This window comes from Mustela erminea, chromosome 8 (assembly GCF_009829155.1).
Source record: "Mustela erminea isolate mMusErm1 chromosome 8, mMusErm1.Pri, whole genome shotgun sequence".
Taxonomy (NCBI): domain Eukaryota; kingdom Metazoa; phylum Chordata; class Mammalia; order Carnivora; family Mustelidae; genus Mustela; species Mustela erminea.
Genome location: NC_045621.1, coordinates 73,191,248 through 73,213,266, shown reverse-complemented (window position 1 = coordinate 73,213,266; position 22,019 = coordinate 73,191,248). Strand labels below are relative to the sequence as shown.

The window sequence follows — 22,019 nt, the reverse complement described above, 5'->3', positions numbered from 1 at the left end:
CTGACTGTTTTCATTTTACCTTAAAAAAAAAAAAAGCAAAGACATCTTATGGAGGGAAAACCTGGTGGTGTGTGCCCAGATCTTTAACAGACAAAAAGGGAACAAAGGACCCGGAACTTGCATTATTTGTTTGCTCGTGTTGGTATTTTGAATAGGAGCCTATTCGAAACATATCAACTACATTTAAAATTTAGATGTATTCTGAGATCCTATAATTAGAAACTAAAACGAGGATTTTGTTGCTGTTGAAGCGGAAACGTAATTACGGTCTTCCGGGAGATCATTGTCCTCCTCCCAACTTTCATTTTCTTTCTTATGTTTTAAAACGACAAAACTAATATATGCTCATTATAAAAGATTCAGATGGAAACACAGAAAAATAGAAAAGGAAAGGTCAAGCTTCCCACTCATCATTCCACCTCCATGTTTCTGGAGCAATGATTCTCAAAAGGTAGCCCACGAACCAAAGACCAAATAAGGCTGAACCAATTTTTGCAAACCTGCATCTTCACTCTTGTCCCACTTGGTGACTGATTTTGCTAAATCTAAATTGTCCAGTGAAATGTATTTGGCTCAAGCTTCTCTTCAAGGGCCCCCTCTACCCTCATCATGGCAGGTCAGTGGGCACTAGAACACATATACATCGCCTCCCTGGCCCCACCCTTCAACAAATGAACATGGTAGGAAAAACAAAACGTGGAAAGAAACTTGACCTTTAGCACCTATAAGGCAGGAAATAAAGTATTAATTCAGGAATTTAGCCAGAGGAAGGAAACTAAATCCTCTAATTTCCAAACCAAGCCACACACATAGAAGATCAATTAAGGATATGTCAAGTGTGATAAAAATGAGTTTTGTCCCTATAGATAACCTGGGAATATTTAATGTTGCTAGGAATCAAAAGGGTTGGTGACCAAACCAGGAAGAAGCTTCAAAACGCCTACTGCATTATCTGTGACAAATAACATGTTAGGTTGTTTTTTTTTTTTTTTCCCAACTGGTTTTACAAAACAGCTTATATTATGGAAGAAAGGAGGTTCATTTATTTCCAACATAGTACAATATAACACAAATTCAAGCTGAGTGAAAAATACAAGCCCCAAATGTTGATTTGCCAAGTCACAGATAATCATAAAAAATGTTTACTAAGAAATTGTAAATAAATGTTTTATTATCACAACTGTATGTACCTATTTTACTAAAAAATTAAAGCATAATTGATAAAACTACCAGGTGATACATTATTATAAACGTGACTAGCTTCAAAAAATAAGCTACTTCGTTTAACCTTTGTAATGACAATGAAGCAGCCAAAAGCTCTTAAGCAAACTTGCACAGATTTGTATTTGTATATTGGAACCTATCGCTGTCTATCCAATTATTTATTACCCAATCCTAAAAAAAACAATCCACTACCTTAAGAATTGCCTTCACCCTCAGGGTGTTTAAAGCCAAAAGAGCATTTCCTTGAGCTTATTTAACCATACAAATAGCCATTCATTATTTGTTTTGATTGTTTTGTTTGTTTTTGTTCTTATTTAAGGTTGGGGGGCAGGGACAGAGACAGAATATTAAGCAGGCTCCATGCCCAGCCCAGCTTAGAGCCCAATGCAGGGCGGCTTGATCTCACAACCTCGAGATCATGACCTGAGCCACAATCAGGAGTCAGATGCTTAATTGACTGAGTCACCCATTCATTACTTGTAATGAAATATCTAAATACTTGAATGCTATAGTTTCAATACTGGCAAATAAAAAAGAAGACAGTTTTCAAACTTCACCATACTCAGTCTTGGACTCTAGTTAGATTGGGTGCTCTGTGAAGGTAGAGACCGGCTCTTCTCCACCTTGGTAACCCACCTCCTCTACTGCCAACCCACCCTTAGCACAGACCCTGGACACTGTGGCCAGTCAAAAATTCCGGGAGGTTTTCGGTGAGCTCTGATTAATTTGCAGAGACCAGTCTCTTGGCAATCATCGACATGTGATTAGGCATAAAACTGCTTTCTAGTTTCATACCGGAATTTTTTTTTTTTTTTTTTTTTTTTTAAATCACAGCTCTTATAGGATAGACTTTTGAAAACATTTTAAAGAACTTAACTTTTCAAAGTGAAACATCCAGGGGATTAACCATAGAGCTCCTGCTGAGCAGACTGAAAGCTAATGGCTGGGTCAAATCTAACGTGGTGACGTCTACAGTAACAAAAAGGAACCCATTCCATAAGGTTTCCTTTAAGATCATGCTCGGTGCTATACTTTGGTGTACTTCTCTTCACAATCTGCCTATTTTCATATTCTTTCATGGTGACATGGAAACACATGCGAAATATCTTTAAGGTGTTTTACATATATAAGCAGGTTCAATAAAGGATTACATAAACCTGTTAATTATTCTTTTAAAATCAAATTTCCTTTCAAATACTAAAATTACAACTTTTCAAGTCAGTGGTTTTTGTTTTTTGTTTTTTTTTTTCCCCCAAGACCTTTTTTTTTAAGAGCAGTTTTAAGTTCACAGCAAAATTGGGAGGAAAGTTCAAAGACTTCCCATATCCCACTGGTCCCCACGCAGGCATAGTCTCTCCCATCAATCATTGGTCTGCCGCATTAGAGTAGTACATGTGTGACAGTGATGGACATAGCTGCGTCACAGGTCAGTTTTTTAAGGAACTCAGAACACATAGAGACGGGACTCAGTTTCCCATTATTCCCCCTGCTCAGAGAGAATGGACGCCTATTTAGCATAAAGTCAAGACTCTGGGACACACATGTCACTGCAGTTCTTTAATTTGCTAAGAGTTCATTTGGTGCAACTCCCATGGAGGGAAACTTGAGTCTCAAAGTGGGAGCCTGCAACACCCACCGCAAGGCTCTCCTAGTCTGTGAGGTCTGTCTTTATTCTCATTGCATTTCAAAGACCTACAGGAGCTGCTGCAACTATTTCAGGCTGTGGCTACAAACTTCTGCAAAGGCTCACTTTTCTTACAAATCTGGGACACCCATAAGGAGAACTGGCCCCTGGACCTCTGAACGTGACCTCCAAGCATTCATCTGATGATCATACCTAAGCTATCTTGATATTTGTGAATTGCATAAAATATTTTCAAAGAAAAAACACCTAAAACAGTTTATAAACTTCTGAAGTCGTTTCTTCTTCCGGCTTTTGGCTGTGAGGCTTGTGTCTCTTCTAGTTACATCTAATTTTAATGCAGCCACACTGTTTCAGTGGTGCTTCTAACCTTCCTGCGAGAGCGCCGGTGATGACGGTGCTGGGGGTGGCGGGGGGGATGTCTGGTTTCCCCGCAGCCCTGTCTCCAGGCTTTACAAGGATTATTTCATTCCCTTTTCACAAAAAGCCTCTGAGTAATGACTATGCCATTTATTTTACGGCTGACTGAGCCAAGAGAGGCGCAGAGGGGTTAAATTAATGACACAGAGCCCGTAAGTGTTGGATTTGGAATGTGAGTTGGGGTTTTACTCTGCAACCAGGCTTTTAAGCACTGCCTTCTACTGAAACGAAAGCCAATGTTAAATGGCCACACGGCAGTGATTTCAAGCAGTGTATTCCCTCGAGACTAACTGAACACATCAAAGGCCATCCTCGATCACAACCTTTTGTGGAAGCAGAGGCAGGAATGAGTAAAACAAAACAAAACAAAAAGATTACAGTCCTCTTAAGTATGGTGCGACCTTAAGGTTCATTTCCAACTCAGAGACCAAGAGCAAGCCAGTGAGATTTGCCTTCAGGGATGCAGTGTCTGATGCCGAGAAAAGAACATAAATTTGCAATCACACAGATGAGTGTTCCAACCCTCGTGCTGCTATTTACCAGGTGACTTGGACAAATCATGACCCTCCCTCAGCCTCAGTGTCCTTGAGCCGTAAAACGGGGACGGTGATGTTTGCCTTAGAGGACACTGCAACTCACAGAGCTGGCGCCCAGTGTAAGCAATAGGGCTGCCCAGGGCCTGGCATACCATGGGCATTTAATAAATAATAGTAGTTGTCATCTCTGTGACAAATGCCCTAAGAGTAAATCTGTAGGAATCCTTCGTATTTTTACAGCCACAGAAAGAGGTGTCCAAACACCCTGGCGGGGGTAGGATATCTGAAGTGAAGAGTCCATACCTGGCATGACCGTCATGTTACCTAGTCAGCCTAGTAATGGGAGGCAGGAGCACCTCGTGACCAGAGCATCGGAGCTCATGGAGGAAACTGACAACGTGCATGCAGACAGATGCCCGAGATGCCTACTAGCAAGAGAGCGAGAGCTCTGGGCGGAAAGGCAGACCCTGCACCTTCCTGAACAGCCCAGCAGCAGAGGCACGTGGACATGCCTGCTGACTTCTCAGTAACCCGCAAGGAAATGTTATTATTATTATTAACATTATTATTATTGCAATAGCACAAAATATTAAAATCACCAAAGCCAGAAGGCCATGCCTGAATAAACAGTAATTCTACGACTTTCTTTATAGTAATAATTGTCTTACTCTCACTGAAAGATGGCAGAATTGCATTAATCATAAATCTCCATCTAAGTGCCACGGAAATGAATGAAAGTAGAAAATCTTAGAAACAGTGATTTGGAAAATTCCACATAGCACCCCTGGGAAACCCTGAAGGGAAACGTAACGGTCCTCACAGTCTTGACTCCTTCTGCGTAGAAATAGGAACCTTACTGGGAACCAATAGCCATGGCCCCACATGGGACAGGCCTACAGTTGGAAATCCTGCATCACAAAAAATATCATCAGGATTTTTTTTTTCATCAAGTGGTCCATTGACAGCTAAGAGTAGTTCAGCAAACTTGACTATGAAGTGGTAAAAAGCATGTGAATAAACAGCTTTTTAGTTCCCATGGTTGCCTTCAAGGAACATTAGAACGAGAACTTACTGGTGGGTTTGCTCCTTTCCTGTACTCTCTTATAAACACTCTAACAAAATCACTGAAAACCCCAGCAACTCGGGTCACACTTCACTGCAGCAGTTATAAACAAACGGCAAATAAAAGGGACAAATCCTAAGTGACAAATCCTAGGTCACCTCAAGAGTGAAGGCTCCAGAACACGCAGAGTTCATTTAAAAGGCAGGACAGCAGTTATGTGTGACTCGAACAGAGCACCAAAGTCAAGATTATTTATAATTTTCTACAAGGCTATTCAAATGACCCAGAAGAGACAAACGTTTTCAGGATGACAATCACTCCCATGATTTTACTAACAATAAAAGCAAGAAAAAAAAAATTCCATCTGTATCTATTTAACATTTATGTGTGTGTGCTGATGGTGGAGTTAATTTGTTTTGATCACCTATGTGAACTCAGAGCAGATATATCTATGATTTGCCTGTATGCATCCATAAATATTTGCTGAATGAAAAGAACAAACAAATTAAATTGCCACGAGATAAATACAGGGAATTAAAAGGAGAAATGGTGGCCCCAGCTCCTGCCTCAGTACCTCAAAGATGGTTTTAAAACCTTGCTGCAAGTTTCCCACATGGCATATCCTATATATTCACCTAATTTAAAATTTTTTCCTTATGGAGTTAAGGCTTACAATTTCATTATTAAAATGGCCAACATTTATATTTACTATATACAAAATACAATTTTAAAGCTACATACGAACACACATTAACTCATAAAATACAAGTCCAAAGATAGGACATATATTTTTTTGCTATAGAAGCAAGAAACATTCGTTGCAGAAATGTGGGAGCGGGGGGGTGGGAGGGAATGGGTCAGAAAAGAAAGAAGAAATTAAAACTACCACACTAGCAACAAACTCTTTCAATATCTTGCTATATTTGCTTTCAGCTTTTTTTTAAGTGTATATACACTCAATTCTTTTTAAATTTTTTAAAATTTTTTAAACTCATCAATTCTGTTTAAAAAATAATTTATTTATTAGAGGGCGAGAGCACAAGGGAAAGAGTTGGATGTTTGACCAACTGTGCCACCCAGGTGCCCCTATATACACTAAATTTTTTTTTTTTAAGAGAGAGAATGAGAGAGAGAGAACAGGAGCAGGGGTGGAGTGGGGTAGAGGGAGCAGAAAGCCCGAGGTAGGGCTTGATCCCAGGACCCTGAGACCATGACCCAAGCCAAGGCAGACGATTAACAGACTAAGCCACCCAGGTGCCCCTACACTTAATTCTTAAAAATAAAATTGGAATTATACTATATTTCCAACTTAATAACCAGTTTCCTTTAATTAACAACGTAAAATTTTCTTAGAGCATGAAACATTCTCCATAAACATTTTTTGCAGCAGTACCATATTTCATTGCATGACTACGAGACAGGTTATTTAAATAACTCTCTGTGGAACATTAAAAATACTTTCATAAATATCTTTGCACAGAAATCTTTTTATGTATCTATCTTTGTTTCTTCCTTGGAATACATTTCTTAGAAGTTGAGTTACTGTATCCTATGGGATGAATTTGCAAAAGACTTTAGATATGGATTGCAAAATTTCCCTCCAGAAAAGCAGAATCAGTTATTGTGCTTGGCTGGCAGTAGTGCATGAGAATGTCCATTTCCCTGAAACCTCACGAACACTGGCTACTATCATTATTACAGAATCAGCTCTTAATCAGGATTTGAGGTCAGGAAGTCTGGTACTTTATGCAACATGCATGGGGCTTTGCTTTTCCCCTGTGACAGTATTTTTACTTACAGCCTAGTCACTTTCAGTGGCTACTGGGCAAAGGGATGGTAACATTTTCTATTTGTCAAAATTGAAAATCAAATAAATTAGTTTTGTAGAATTGATGGTCCTCTGAGATGATGTTTTTATAGTTCTTGAGAAACACCTATAAATGTATTCTGAAAGAGCGATGCTTTCCAACCCTGGGTGAGTAACAGTCTCTTGGGGAAGCTTCTGTGAATGACAGATTCCTGGGCCCCCTCAATGACCTATGAATGAGACCCTCTGGGGTTCACTCACTGATTATACTGTGGCTCTTTCCATTTGGTGTAATGCCGAAGAACTGAACGGGGTGCGTTTATCTTGGGTCTGACAGGCAAATTTGCTGCTATAAAAATGCTATCCCAACCAGCCGGCTCAGGTAATAAGAGATAACTTCTTCAGCGAGGAACCAATAAAGCAGGCATGGAGAACCAGAGGATTCTGTAAACATAACAGGGCAAACAGCAGCCAGATTCTTTCTACAACAGTGTCAAGTTCTGAATTACTCATGGATAATGAGCATCTGAGTGCCAGGTGGCAAATTTCTTTCCAGTGGTCTCAATTTCAGCACATTTGACATGGACTGAGTACACACTGTAAACACCAAGCAGCAGGGAAAGAGATCTCCAAACGGTGGGGACAGCAGGACAACTATGGGGCTGCTCATCTCATTTCATTGAAAAGGCTGATCACAGTTTTCAATGAACAAACAAATGGTCAAAACTTCTCATTACCAAGGCAACAGGTCTAAGTGCAAACACAGAAAATTCAGGAAAGCACAAAGAACATGATTTGCCTTTAATAACAGTATTTCATGATAAAACCCATTAACATATTGGCCTGTGTTCTACTGGGTCTATTGTTTCTCTGGCCAGTGAGGATGTAAATAAATTAGTGTTATCACTGAAGGGAAAAAATGAGGCACAAAACATAACTAAGAAATAACAGACAAATGCTACCTTACCAAGTTTGCTTACAAGTGTACAGAAGGCCCTTCTCCTGGACATTCAGCTTGTCAAGACTCAAAATGAAGCAAATAGTGGTGTGGCCAAGAACAGGGGCTCTAGAATTTGGTTTCCAACAAGCAAATCCTGGCTTAGGGCTCACTAGTTGTGGGGAAGACATTCCAGCACTTTATGCCACAGTTTAGGTCTCTGAAAACTGTGAAGATCATTCCAACTGTCCACAGTGAAAACTCGTGAAATATTCGCTGGTGCTGGTATCGTTCTGTTTATTCAGGAACTATGCCTAATACTTAGATTTCCAGAACTCCCAATTTATACAATGCATCTAAACCAAAGAAGTTGGTCATAGCATGGTTTTGCAAGCAATTCTTTTTTTTTTCTTCCCCAACTGACACCGACTGGCCCTAAGTTCTAAAAGTAGGGTTCCATGGGATGAATGGAATCCCCAAAAAGTTAAATTGGAAGCAGCTCAAGTTTAAATTGGAGGTTTGGTATCAAGTCGGGAATGCCTGCATTTTTTTTTTTCTAAAAACTAGAACATTTTTGTTTGTGGTAATATTTTATTTTTCTCAGCTCAAAGATGGAACTAGTTTTCATAGTCAGAAGATAGGCACTATATTTCAAAGCAGTGATTTGGTTATTTCATTTAACAAAGCTATTTCAAGAAGATGCTTCAGAGTTTCAACTGGAAGAGAAATAGTCCAATTCAGTTCATGTATATGCTGGGGGATATTTTTATCAGCCTGTCTGTCCAAGAAAAAATGTTGTATGAAAACCCCACACATAAAGCAGAGACAGTGATGAGGGGCATTTTTTACTATCTAGGGTTTTAGGCACTTTCTTCTCTTCTAATGTCAGCTGTATGTCGGATACCGCTGACCCCAGATCTGGGAGGTTATATCGCCAGTCCATGGTTCCAGGAGTCCCACACAATCACTGCTGGGGACAGCTTTCACTTGTCATTAACTGAATAGGCCATGGTTGGTTTTGGAATGTTGATAATGTATACGAAATGTTTTTAGATATCCATGTAATTGAAATCTATTTGTTGTTGAAGATTGACTACAATACTAAAGAAATATTTATAAAAACTGGCAAGGGACTCCTGGGTGGTTCAGTCACTTAAGTGTCTGCCTTTTGCTCAGGTCATGGTCTTGGAGTCCCAGGATGGGTCTGCTAGTGGGCTCCCTGCTCCCCAGGGAGTCTGCCTCTTCCTCTCCCTCTGTCCAGCCCACCTGTTTCTGCTCACTCTTTCTGTCTCTGTCTCTCTCTCTCAAAAAATATATATAAAATCTTAAAAAAAAAAAAACTGGCCAGAAAATTAACTATAAGCCTCTTATGACTTATTCATAATATAATTTTTTTCCTTAAAAATTATTTATTTTATGATCTCTGAGCTTCAGTGAACTTTAAATCATTATAAGGAATGGTTAATACTTTTTTCTTTGATTTTTCATTAAGCTAAAAAGATCAACTCATTGAAACATTTGCAATGTCTAACCTGGTAGAGCTATAACAATTCTAATTGTGTCTAATACTCATACTAATAGATGCTATCATCTGGTAATTATGCACTGCAAATCCTAAATTCTTAGAGCAATAGCATCTGGTTTTCTGAAATGACCTGATAATGATACGAATAAAAATAAACAATGGCTCCAAACAGTGGCCTCACTTTTTTAAAATGCAGATCCTTGGTCCTAATCCCCTGAACCACTGAGACTGTCTCTACAGGTGGTCTCAGTCTTGCATATTGTAAAAAATTCTCTAAAATATGTAAATGTCAGAGTAATTATCAAGACAAACAAACAAAATCCAGTCAGCTGGTCATAAATTTAGCCTATCATATAATGTCACCATAGAATAAGCACTATGAGTGGGAAATAGTAACTCCTGTTTTAAAATAAAGTTATTGGGGTAGTTGAGTGAAGGGTATTAAGGAGGGCATGTGTGGTGATGAGAAATGGGTGTTATACGCATCTAATGAGTCAATGAGCACTGCATCAAAAACTAATGATATGGGGATGCCTGGGTGGCTCAGAAGGTTAAGCCTCTGCCTTCAGCTCAGGTCATGATCTCAGGGTCCTTGGATCAAGCCCCGAATCAGGCTCTTGGCTCAGCGGGGAGCCTGCTTCCCCCCCCCCCCAACTCTCTTTGCCTGCCTCTCTGCCTACTTGTGATCTCTCTCTGTCAAATAAGTAAAAACAAAAAAAAAAAAAATCTTGAAAAAAACCCCACTAATGATATGTTGGCTAGCTAAATATAAAAAAATAAATAAATAAAAATAAAGTTGTTGAATACACTAATTTGAAAAGATATATACACCTCTATGTTTACTCTATTATTTACAATAGCCAAGATACGGAAACAACCCAAGTTTTTTCCATTTCCGAAGTATATCCATTCGATAGATGAATGGATAAGGAAGATGTGGTATGTGTCTGTATATACAGATATGTCTCTATATAAGAGATATATATACATATGCACACAATGACTATTACTCAGCCAAAAGAAAGGGGTAAGATTGTGCCATTTGAGACAACATGGATGAACCTAGAGGGTACTGTGCTAAGTGAAATAAATCAGATTGAGAAAGACAAATACCATATGATTTTACTCCTAAGTAGGATCTTAAAAAAAAAAAAAGACCCAAATCCCAAATGAATAAACAAACAAAAAACAGAATCAAGACCTACAAATGCAGAGAACAAACTGATGGCTGCTAGAGGGGAGGGGGATGGGAGGTTGGGTAAAATGGGTGAAGGGGAGTGGGAGCTACAGGCTTCCAGTTATGGAATGAGTATATCACAGGGAGAAAAGGCACCGCATAGGGTATATAGTCAGCGATGTTTTAATAGCAATGTATGAGGACAGATGGTAGCTACACTTGTGGTGAACACAGCATATAATGTGCAAAGTTGTTGAATCATTATGTTGTAAACCTGAAACTAATGTAACATTATGTGTCAACTATACCAAATAAATAAAATAAAATAAAATAAGTTACCTCCCACCCCCACCAATATTTTTAACTTTTATGCAGAATGCTCCCAACTCTGCTTTTGTCTGATACCGTTTCCTTCATTAGCCTCAAGTCCCTTGTTTCACCATATAAGTGCCGTCAGCAGCAAGCAGAAAGATCTGTGCTCTCAGCTCCCCTCACCACCTTTGTATACTCCCTCTTCCATTCTCAAAATCCACTCGTCTTGGGAGACACAGAGCTCCCCACGATACTATTTTCTCTCTGTCATCTCGCCACCATGATTATTCCTTCACAGCTATCAAGACCTCTGGAACCTGGTTCCCAATCTTTCTCTCCATACTGACTCCTCATTTATTTATTCCTTCAAACATATTCGAGCTGTACCATATGTGAAGTACTGTGTGAGGTGCTAGGCGGACATTACTGAAGGAAATAAAATCCCTGTTTGCAGGGAGCTTACAGGTCAGTGACAGGCCATAGAGGAAGGGGACATAGACAGGAACAGACAGATACGTAACCTATCCAGTGGTGGTTAATGCTCTGAAGACAGCGGAGGTGAGCAGGCAATGCATGATGAGGGTAGGCAGGGCAGAACAGAGAAGGCTATCCAAAAAGGATGCATTTGGAGACTGAGTCAAATATAAGAACAAACCTGGGGATGCCTGGAGGAAAAGCAAGTTAGATTATGGGGGTCCAAAATGCAAAGGCCCTGAGGTGGGAACACAATAGAGGAAAATGCTGGAGAGAAGTAAAGGAGAACAAGGCCGGAAATGGGATCAGAGAGGTAGGCAGAACCAGATGATGAATGAGGCTATAGGCAATGGTCATCAGTTCAAGGATTATTCAGAGACAGATGGGACCACTAGAAGGTTTGCAGCAGAGAAGTGGCTTGTTCTGACACAGGTTTTGAAGGGATCCCTCTGACCACTCTGTGAAAATGGCCTGTATGTCGGGTGAGGGACATACAGGCAGGGAAACCAGGTAAAAGACCATGGTCATCGTCTGGATGAGATGTGACAGTAGCTCAGATCAGACCAGGGTGGACGGGGAGGAGGTGGTAAGCAGAGGTCAGAGCCCAGGTACATCTAAAGGTAGAACCAATAGGATTCATTGAGGGTTTGGAAGCAGGTGTAAGAAAAAGATGTGTTGAGGATGATTTCTGGCAAAGTTTCTGTCTGGACCAAAAGAAAGGAGAGACTTGCTGCTTATTGAGATAAGGAGGACTGGGAAGCAGTAAATTTGAGAGGAAAATGAAGAGCTCAGTTTTGGCCATGCTAACTTTGCGATGCCCTCTTAACGTCCAACTGGAGATCACTCTTGGTAACCTCAATATTACTGTGGCTGACTTGATATCCAGGATCAGGGCTGGCAATTCAAATGCTTTCTGGGGCCGAGGAGGAAACATAAGCATTGAAGCACAATAAGGAAAGGCAGGGACTATGACCAATCAGAGGGTACATGCCCCATCTAAAGGGGAAGGTGCTTCTAAGTCCTGTCTGGTTGTTGCCAATTCAGAATCTGGGCTCCAGTGTTCCTAGATCTTCCAGTTTCTTTCTTTCTTTCTTTTTCTTTAAGATTTTATTTATTTGACAGAGCAAGAGAGGGGAAATGAGAGCACAAGCAGTGGGGAGCAGCAGGCAGAGGTAGAAGCTGAACAGGAAGCCTGATGTGGGATTCAAACCCGGGATCCTGGGGTCATGACTTGAGCCAAAGGCAGAAGCTTAACCCAATGAGCCACCCAGATCTTTCAATTTCTTAACAGAAAGAAGAATGTGGATGTTTAACCACCAAATCTTAGAAGAATAAAAAAAGTTCCGAAATCTACTAGATTCTAGAAGTGCTCAGTTAAAGTTCTAACAACAGGATTTATCAGTGTCCTTAATTTATTAATGTATATTGCAAAAATAGATTGTGTTTAGCATTCCTCTTACTTGACAATAAAACTCTCTTTTCATACAGCATCTTAAGGGGAAGGCTTTCTTTGGCAGATATGCTTGGAAGTACTGATTTATGTATAAGTTCTAGATGTCATAATCAACCCCTCTATTTCCTTTTTGAAAAATTTAGGGCATCTATTTCTTGCAGCTTAAGAATTATAGTTGATCTGTTTCTGTGTCTCTTTCTCTCTCTCTCTCATACGCACGCGCGCACACACACACACACAGAGCTAATTTTGTTAGATATTCTAACATTGACTATCAGTCTGAAATGAAATGTAAATGGAGCAATTACTGAAGCCTTCCAACTTGTTAAGTACTAAGTGGAGTCCTGACCCTCTTGTGCTGATGAAGAAACACTTTGTGAAATCACAGGGGCACTGAATCACTTCAATTCCCAGCTCCTCTTCCTCCTTCACCTATTGTGCTACAGATTTTGGCCACAGGAAGAATGGGCTGATTACTACTATGCGCTTGGCAGATGTTCTTTGTTTTACGTAATCTATGAGGAATGAAGAAGAGAGAAGACAAATAAATCTGGAATGGCAAGTTTGTAATAAGAAGACAAGACTGATGCCATTGCAGGTCTTTAAAAATATCCTCTAGGATATATTAAAATATTTGAAGTGCAATGCTTGTCTCTAAAGAATTAGAGCATGTTGTCCGTTTGCTCATAAAACTGATGAGGAGGGTGCCTGGGTGGCTCAGTTGATTAAGCCACTGCCTTCAGCTCAGGTCATAACCCTGGAGTCCCAGGATTGAGTCCCACATTGGGCTCCCTGCTCAGCGGGGAGTCTGCTTCTCCCTCTGACCCTCCGCTTCCTCATGCTCTCTCTTTCTCTCTCAAATAAATAAAGTCTTTAAAAAAAAAAAAAGCAGTTGAGATCAGTACATAAAAAGATCAGTACATGAAAGTTCTGTGAAAGTTCAGAGAAGGGAGAGGGCAACGTGGGGTTGAGTGGTCAATGAAAGTTCCCATGAGCCAATCCTTGAAGCCCAGAGACAGGGATGGGGCACTCTGAGGAACGATGAATAAACAAGACTGTATGGCGTGGGAGGAAAAGGAGATGCTGAGGTTTGATCAGATCATGGAGATCATGGGACACCAAGGAAGGAAATATGGCCTTAACTGTGTTGGCAAACAAGAGTCTTTGAAGGGTTGTGAGAATGAATCTGCCATAGTAAGGAAATTTGATTTCACAAGGCAGTAAGGGAGACAGTAAGGCCAGAGAACCACAGAAGGTACTGAGATGATGGAGTCTGGGCTAGCAGGTAGACAGTGGAAATAGAAAGAAGTGGTCACATTATGAAGAGGAAATAAAATCTGTCAGCCTACTGAATGTGGGAGGGTCAAAGGAGAAAGGATGGCTTGGACCCTGGGTCCGTGAGAGGATGATTATCCTGAGAGCAAACGGACCTATATGTATTAATTTTAGATGTAGTGATACATCTATGTAGAAATGCCCAATCGATTAATTAGTGATCTAGAACTAGACCTTGGTAAGGACAGGTAAACAGTGTGCATTAAGGTATCAATGTATTCTCCGCTGTGTGCAGATCATTTACTTATATGATCCCTTTATGAGGAATAGGATGGACTTGATTTGCATCAATGTCTATCAAATCAGAACAGGAACATTTGAGGAAGACTAACTTATCACACTTTCTTCCCATCCCTCCACTAGGAAAACAGTCACACACAATAATAGTACAAATAAAAACCACTGCATCATAGGATACCACAGGATCACTCAAAAATTCCAATTTCCACAAGTGAATACTGGATGTTAGCAAGTGATGGAGACAGGGAGGGAGGAACAGAACTCTAATTGTTCTCTATTCACTCCCCTGAGAGAGATGAACCAACACCAACAGGAGGCAAGAAGGAAGCAGAGGAGAGTTTGAACCCACCGAGATAAACAGAAACTAAAGTAAACCCTCCTTAACGAATAATGACCTTTCGAACATTGTCTCGGTTTACAGACATGCTATTTTATTCTCATCACAAGACTTTTCATTCACAAGGCAGCCAGGAGTCATGTCTTCTACCTTCAGACTCCCTCTGTGGACTGGGGTCTCGGTTTCTCCCCGTTGTTTTGCACAGGAGCGCGGGAGCTCAGGTGCAACAGGCCGCCCCACAATGCACGACAGATGTTTCCACAGCCATCATCCATCTTTTCCATTTGCCACAATTCTCTGGGGTGATCCGGGTCAATTCCATCCTTGCCTCAGCAGCTGGGATGGCCAGGCTGCTTAAAGTGTCTTTCAGTTGCAATGCCCAGGGCAAAGGAGAAAGGGAGAAGCCGTAACAAGAAAGGACAGGGAGGCAGGGAAAGGATAATCTGAAATCGCAGACTTAGAAAGCCTCTTAGCATAGCTGCTATTTACCATAAATGTGTTTTCATTCATGGTACTTTCAGCATTTTAACTGTGTGTAGTCATAAATTTAATGGTATGACTGCTTCTAGTGAAGGGAAGATGTCCTGTTTGAACTCTAGAACAAAGGACACCAGTGTCCAAAATACTGGTAGCAGAGATATCTAGAACCTTAGAACCTGGGAAAAATATACAGGTAAGGATTCTCTGATTCTTACAGATAACCCAGCAATCTCTTGCTAGAAATGGGAGGAGTGCAGGGAGGGTCTGCAGACTGAGGCCCCCCTAAGGGAATACCCCAGCAGTGCCTTCCCACCATCTAGAAGAATGAAGTCACATCAGGATTGGCTGTCTCAAGACCCACATCTACAGTATGAACTATGAAATAACTGAAGTTCATAGTTCTGGAAACTAGGCAATATACCTTCAACACATAAAACAGGGAGGAAAAGCACTGCAAGAATGATTTACTAAGCAAATGTCCCTCAAAAGAAACATTTTTATAAATAGTTCACTAAACCTGCTTACTGTAAATTTCCAGTTACACCACAAAAAAATCCCATCAGGAGATTTTGTCATAATGGCCAACAGCAATACTCAAACAACAACCTGTTTTGACCGTGAAGACAATTCATAGGACTAACTCCCCCCACACAGCCCTGGCAGGTACAACAGCTCCTGAGATAGTAACGAGGTAACTCTGTACACAAAAATAAGGGACAGAATTGGTTCCATAGGATTAAACAATTATTTATTAACAAGAACAGTAATTATTTTATTAACAATAATTGATTTTCTCTACTGACTCTATGCATTAGCAGAGCCCCCCCCCCTTAATTCTCTGATACTATGATTTTACTTGTTTCCTAAGGCCTGAATCTGTCACCACATTTCGAGAAACACCCAACAGAAGTTCGTGGTGGACAGGCCAGTGAGAGACCTGTAGAAAGAAGACCTTGTGCAGGCTCACACGCCTCCTCCCCTTCCATGAACAAAGAGAGAGAGCAGAGAGTTCAAGTTTCTGAAGGTGCTCTCACTCTTCGGGTGCACAGTGAAGAGGAAAGCAGGGCTTCCCCAGCCACCCCTCCTGGTGGTATACACTCTAAAAAAGGATCCTAAACAACAGAAAAACAAGAGCAGGGTCTTCATAGGCATCACCAGGAGAGTTTTCCTGTGGAATAACACTCTTCACAACAACATTTCAGAATTAATTAGTGAGCCCATCATATCCTAACGGTATTGTATTTGCAGAAAATAACAAAATGCACTTGGTACTGTTCTCTTACCTGCCGACTGTCCCTATGGGAGGATGTTGAAGAAGAGGCACTTCTATGGGTCGGAGTGGAGGTTTTATGAGCAGGGGATATGCCCTTCTCGTCTGAACTCATAGCTGCAGTTAGAGTCTAGTTGTATGCACTTAAGACCATCCCAAGTGTGTCTCAAATTTGCAGACAAAGAAGTAGATGATTTTTCAGCTTTAGTTCCATTTCATGAATCAGGCTTGATCAGAAAAGAGAAGGCAAATATTGAAGGTGTCCAAAATACCTAAAAGCAAAACAAACAAATAAAACCTCATATAATTAAAATACAAATAAAAAACCATTATATGTAGGAAAAAGTACCAAAATGTTAGGGAAAGGACGAACTCTAATATACTAGGAAGTATTATTTCTTCTGCTAGATTTTAAGGCAGAGGCTAAAAGTGTTAATATGAAATAAATGTCAACAAGGAAAATGGAAAGAAACCATATGCTAAGTCAGATTCTTCCCTCACATTCTCTCTGTTTTAAAATAGATTACAATGTTATGTTCTGGACCCTCATGCCAAAGTGGATCAGTTTCCTCCCCTGGAAGTTCAATTCCCTGCCCAGTGGCTTATAATAAGAGCTCAGCCCATGTCTGTCTTCAGTTGAGTACAGTCAAGTCCTATATATGATGGTTAAATCCAACACAAAACAAATACAAAGGGCAAAAGGGTTCATGCATTTTCTGTACTGTGTGATCAAGCACTTAGGAAAGATCAAGAATACACTTATCCACAGTTATTTGCATCTCAAGACCATGGCATACCTACATATGGTTTTCAAGGCAATGACCAACAGGCTCTCAAGAATCTACCGACGGGGGTACCTGGGTGGCTCAGTGGTTTAAGCCTCTGCCTTTGGCTCTGGTCATGATCTCAAAGTCCTGGGATGGAGCCCTGCACTGGGCTCTCTGCTCAGCAGGGAGCCTGCCTCCCCCTCTCTCTCTGCCTGCCTCTGTGCCTACTTGTGATCTCTCTCTCTGTCAAATAAATAAATAAAATCTTTAAAAAACAAAAGAAAACAAAAACAAAAGAATCTACTGACGGATGGGCACGTTCTGAAACTGGGGTAACGCTTAGAATTGCTTCATTTAGCCACAGCCAAGAGCCACTTCATTTTTCACTTGGATACACGTAAGGAAAGCCTGAACTGTAAGTGCTAGGACCAAAAACTTGTGTCTGAGAGAAGCATTGTTCAACTGGCAACACAGATCACTAACAAAGGGGTTTTTTTAAAGGTAAGCATGACAGTGTAGGATGAGAAGCTTACCCAACAATCTGTGACCCACAGACTGACTACTAAAGCAGTCTGCTTTTCCAAGAAGACAGCAAGACTAAATTCTAGCCCCCATCTTAATGATAATATTCCTTGAAGGAAGTACAGGACACTTGGGTAAGTACAACAGCACAGTTTGGAAGAAAAAGTTCCCGGCAATGATAGGAAAGCAATCCTAAGGCTAAAGAAAAGTGAGACCTGAACTTCAGTCCAGAGGAAGAGAGAGTCAATCAAAAAATCAAAATTTGATACAGGTCTGAAATAGTTGCATTTTCTAAATCTGCAACATTATGTTCATGGTTATCAATTAATTAACCCTGAATGTGTTAATCAGGATTTTAATGGTCACCTGGCTACAGAGAATATTCAAAAGAATAGTCCAATAAATTATTATATCATAAAATTATAGTATTAACTCATTATCAATATATTAATATAAATAAAATATATTATCAATATATTAATATATCATATAACATTACTATATTACTATATTATTTGTTGACTGTAATATATGACATAAATATATGTTAATATATTAATGAATAACATTGATATAATAATAGTATATTATTATATTAAATTATATTATAAATTGGGAAAACTGGACTGTCTAGTGAATAAAACTTGTAATCCTTTCTTAAGATTTCAACTTCATTGGCAACCACCACTTAACTCCAAAACTAGAAAGTTTTCTCTTGAAACAAAACTGGTCTTTGCATTAATAGAAAGATAAAGAGCTGCGGTGCTCTTGCATCGGCTGGAAATCAGGTTAAACTGAGTGTTGCCAGAAGACAGTAAGAAGCCGACATTTGACAGATGATCATCTAATTCCTTTATTATGTGAAGGGAGTCTAATATTATGTGAAGGGAGTCTATTATGTGAAGGGAGTCTAATGAGTGTGAGTAAGATTTCTCAAGCCAAGCTCTGGTACCAGCAAAAAGAAAGCAAGAACACTGCTCAGGTCCTTGATTTGAAGTACTTTCTGGTCCAAGACATTGTACAAGATGCGGACACTTGAGCTAAGAGCATGGAGGTTCTACGACGTGTTCAAGTGCCCCCAAGGGATGAGGCTGAAACAATCAAACCTATTAGACTGTTATCCATTTGGAAGTAAATTCAATCCACTCAACATCAAGAGCCAACATTTCCTCTTTTGAACTTTTTTTTCTGAACCACAGCCAACTCCCAACTGCACTTTCTCCATTAACACCAATGCTAACACCTTGGTTCTTGTTTTAATTTAAAAGGACATTTTCAGGTCGCCTGTCTATGATGACAGGGCAACATTTTGGTTGAATGACAATTATGAAAATCTTGAATAATATTAAGAATGAAGAAAAGGCAATTAAAAGGACTTAATTCATTCCAAGAATCATTTTTGGCATTATTGTTGTGTCTATTAATTTCTGAATTTTTTAAACAATGAGGATTTCAAGTGCCTAACATTCAATGAGATGATCTCTAAAGATTACCCCAAACCGATTATCAATCAAGTGTTTGACCAAGTGAGTAAGTTATACCTACTCTTTACTTTTAGAGTATAAGAATTAGTGTGACATTAAAAATAAGTATTTCGGGATGCCTGGGGGGCTCAGTGGGTTAAAGCCTCTGTCTTCAGCTCAGGTCATGATCCCAGGGTCCTGGGATCAAGCCCCACATAGGGCTCTCTGCTCAGCAGGGAGCCTGCTCCCCCCCCCCCCGCACCTGCCTCTCCTCTATCAAAGCACATGTTCATAAATCACCCAAACAAAATCCTAAGCCAAGGATTTGATTTTATTTTTTGAAAGACCATAGATTTTAAAGTCTATACCAACATAATTCCTAAACTTAATGAGAAAAACATTGTTGCTGAAAGTAACAGCAATACAAGAGCTGAACATCTAATTTTCTTGTCTCCTTCCCCATTCATATCAGTGGGATCACTACAATCGCTTTAAAAAGTACTCTAACAGTTGCATTTACACTGAGTGACATAAAATTCAGATTCATGACCCAGAGACCTCACTAAAGCCTGACGTGGCAGGGAAGACTTCTAGAAGTTGCTATTCACAGGCACCATAAATTGCATGTGTTCATCTGAAATTGAACTGAGATGAAACACCTGGAACCCAACTACGTAGGCTGGGCTAAGTTGTGACACGGTAATATATAACCCCCAAATCTCAAGGGCTTTCAAGAAAGCTTTATTTACATGTCTCATTTACATGTCCTTTAGAGGTCAGCTGCACCCACATTCTATATCCTCTTCATTCCAGGTTTTAAGAGTAACTCCCATGTGACAAGGGAAAACAGCCATGGTGGCACCATGAGATAGTTCTTAAAGAGTTTGCTTGTAGGTGACACATGTCACTTTCACTCACATCTCATTGGCCAAAGCAGGCCAAACTGAGTTTGATGATGCATGAAAGTAAAATGCATCCAATATAAAGGAACAAATACTTAGGGTAAATAATCTACTATATTCACCATAGGAAAAGATGAAAAGCTCATATGATAATATTGAAACTGACTCTAGTTTCATCACCTAAAAATAATCCCAGTTAACATTGGATTCTACTTTAACCAAAGTGGGAAAGGAATGTCCACTCTATGTGTAAGACACTCTTCAACCAACCAATATACTGGTAACAGCCTTCTTTGTGAACAAAGGACCGTCAGTATCATGGCTCTGAATCACTACATAGAAGACCATTACACAGCTATACCATGATCCATTTGACCATGCTTCAACTGGGACATTTAGGTTGTATTCTATGTATTGTGAAATGATGAGATTTATCACAGAAGAGTTCCTAATAACTCTGTTTGCTTTTGATTATTATAAAAATGACCCTCTTTGTTCATTTCAATATTTTTTGCTTTATTTGATATCATCTGTTCTCTTTCTGTTTGCAAGTGATTAATGCAATTCTTTTACATTGAAACTTTCTGTATCATTTTGTATTATCTATTCCTTTCTTAATGATCCCAATATTAGAGACTTTTTCCCATTTCCATTTAATGTTATAAATAATAGTTGGATTTATCTCTGCCACATCATGTTATACTTTCTATTTTATGATTCTTCTGTTTCCTTTGATGCTTGATGGCTTTTCCTTATGATATGGATTCTAACATGGTTTTAATTGAGTTTTATATTTGACCTTAATGTGAAAGATAAAATTCTGCTTGTAACGTTGCTTCCCTTCAAACTGCTCTAAGTCCTGTCAGAACCCACAGTCTGCAACTGAGAGAGTCAAGAGTAAAATGGTATCCTTCTAGTCTCCCTTGCAATGTCAGACCTTCCTCACCCTACCCCAAATCAAAATTATATCTTCCCAGTCCTTTTCCCAATCTTGGTGACTTAATTGGGAGTTTCAGAGAATTACACTTCGTATTCTAACACAACTGGGAGGAAATGATACCACTTTTTTCTGGGTGAAGCCAACTAAGGTCTCTAAGCATGAGGACAGATTGTAAGAATGAATTCTTCTGCCCTTTCTCGAATAGTCTCCTTTTCTGCAAGAGCAGCTGAGGTTTGTAATAATCAAGACCTTGCTCAATCAAGATTTTCCTCAACTTGGGGAAGTGCTTCATAAAATTAGGTCTCGTTTTGACATTAGATCCTGTTTTAATTTAGTGTTTGGTTTGTTGATTTTCTTTTTCAATATTTGCCTATTTACAGATATTAGATGATCCCAAGCAGGATTCACAGGGGAGAACGTTCCTATTATCAACTGATCTTATCAATGCAATGTCACTATAGTCTGGGTGGAATAAATTCGTTTTCTATCAAGATCATCACCAGAGCAATGAATGCCTATTCTCATTACATATTATTGTCATTACGATGTCATTATATATTCAAGTTTTTTTTTCCTTAAAGAGAGAGGGTAGGGATCTTTTTATTTTCTATAGTCATTAACCTCCCAAAAGAAAAAGAAAATCAAGGACTGCTTTCATAAAGATAAGGCATATCTTCTAAAAAAAGATGGTGGTATAAGATTTGATAAAGATTTTCCCAGCAAATGACTAAAAAGCAGGAGCTAAGGGATTTTTTTAAAAATATTTTTTTATTTTTATTTTTTTTAATAAACATATAATGTATTTTTATCCCCAGGGGTACAGGTCTGTGAATCGCCAGGTTAGGGATTTTTTTAAGAAAGAAAAAGATCCTTAGTACTTTTCACTAAAGAATAGTGGCCACTACATGCCATAAAATGTAAGGAATCACTGGACTCACAACCAAACCAGTATGTATGAAACCCAATATACAACTCCCTTCTTAAGACAGTCAAGTGGCGTGGTAAGAAGATCTGGCAAACTCCATCAGTTTCCCCTAGATTAGAGAGGCAAGGAGCAAGAAGCACAGGAACAGGCCTCGCCACTGATTAATAGCTTTCTGAGGCCATGGAGGAACAGCAATCCCGACACACAAGCACTGGCCTGCCTGGTCTTTTTCTGCTTTCCTTAGTCTTGGCTTCCAAACAGCATGGTG

The 22,019-nt window shown here is 39.6% G+C and overlaps 1 protein-coding gene across 10 annotated transcripts in view; it reads right to left on the bottom strand.

Moving 5' to 3' along the window:
- OSBPL6 (oxysterol binding protein like 6) overlaps nucleotides 1-22,019 on the bottom strand; it is a 203,783-nt gene that overhangs the window by 72,019 nt on the left and 109,745 nt on the right. For all 10 annotated transcript variants that reach the window (XM_032356047.1, XM_032356048.1, XM_032356052.1 and 7 more), the window contains exon 3: nucleotides 16,246-16,504. In XM_032356047.1, coding sequence (XP_032211938.1) covers nucleotides 16,246-16,347 — 102 coding nt within the window. In that variant the 5' untranslated portion in view covers nucleotides 16,348-16,504. The remainder of the gene's footprint in view (nucleotides 1-16,245; nucleotides 16,505-22,019) is intronic.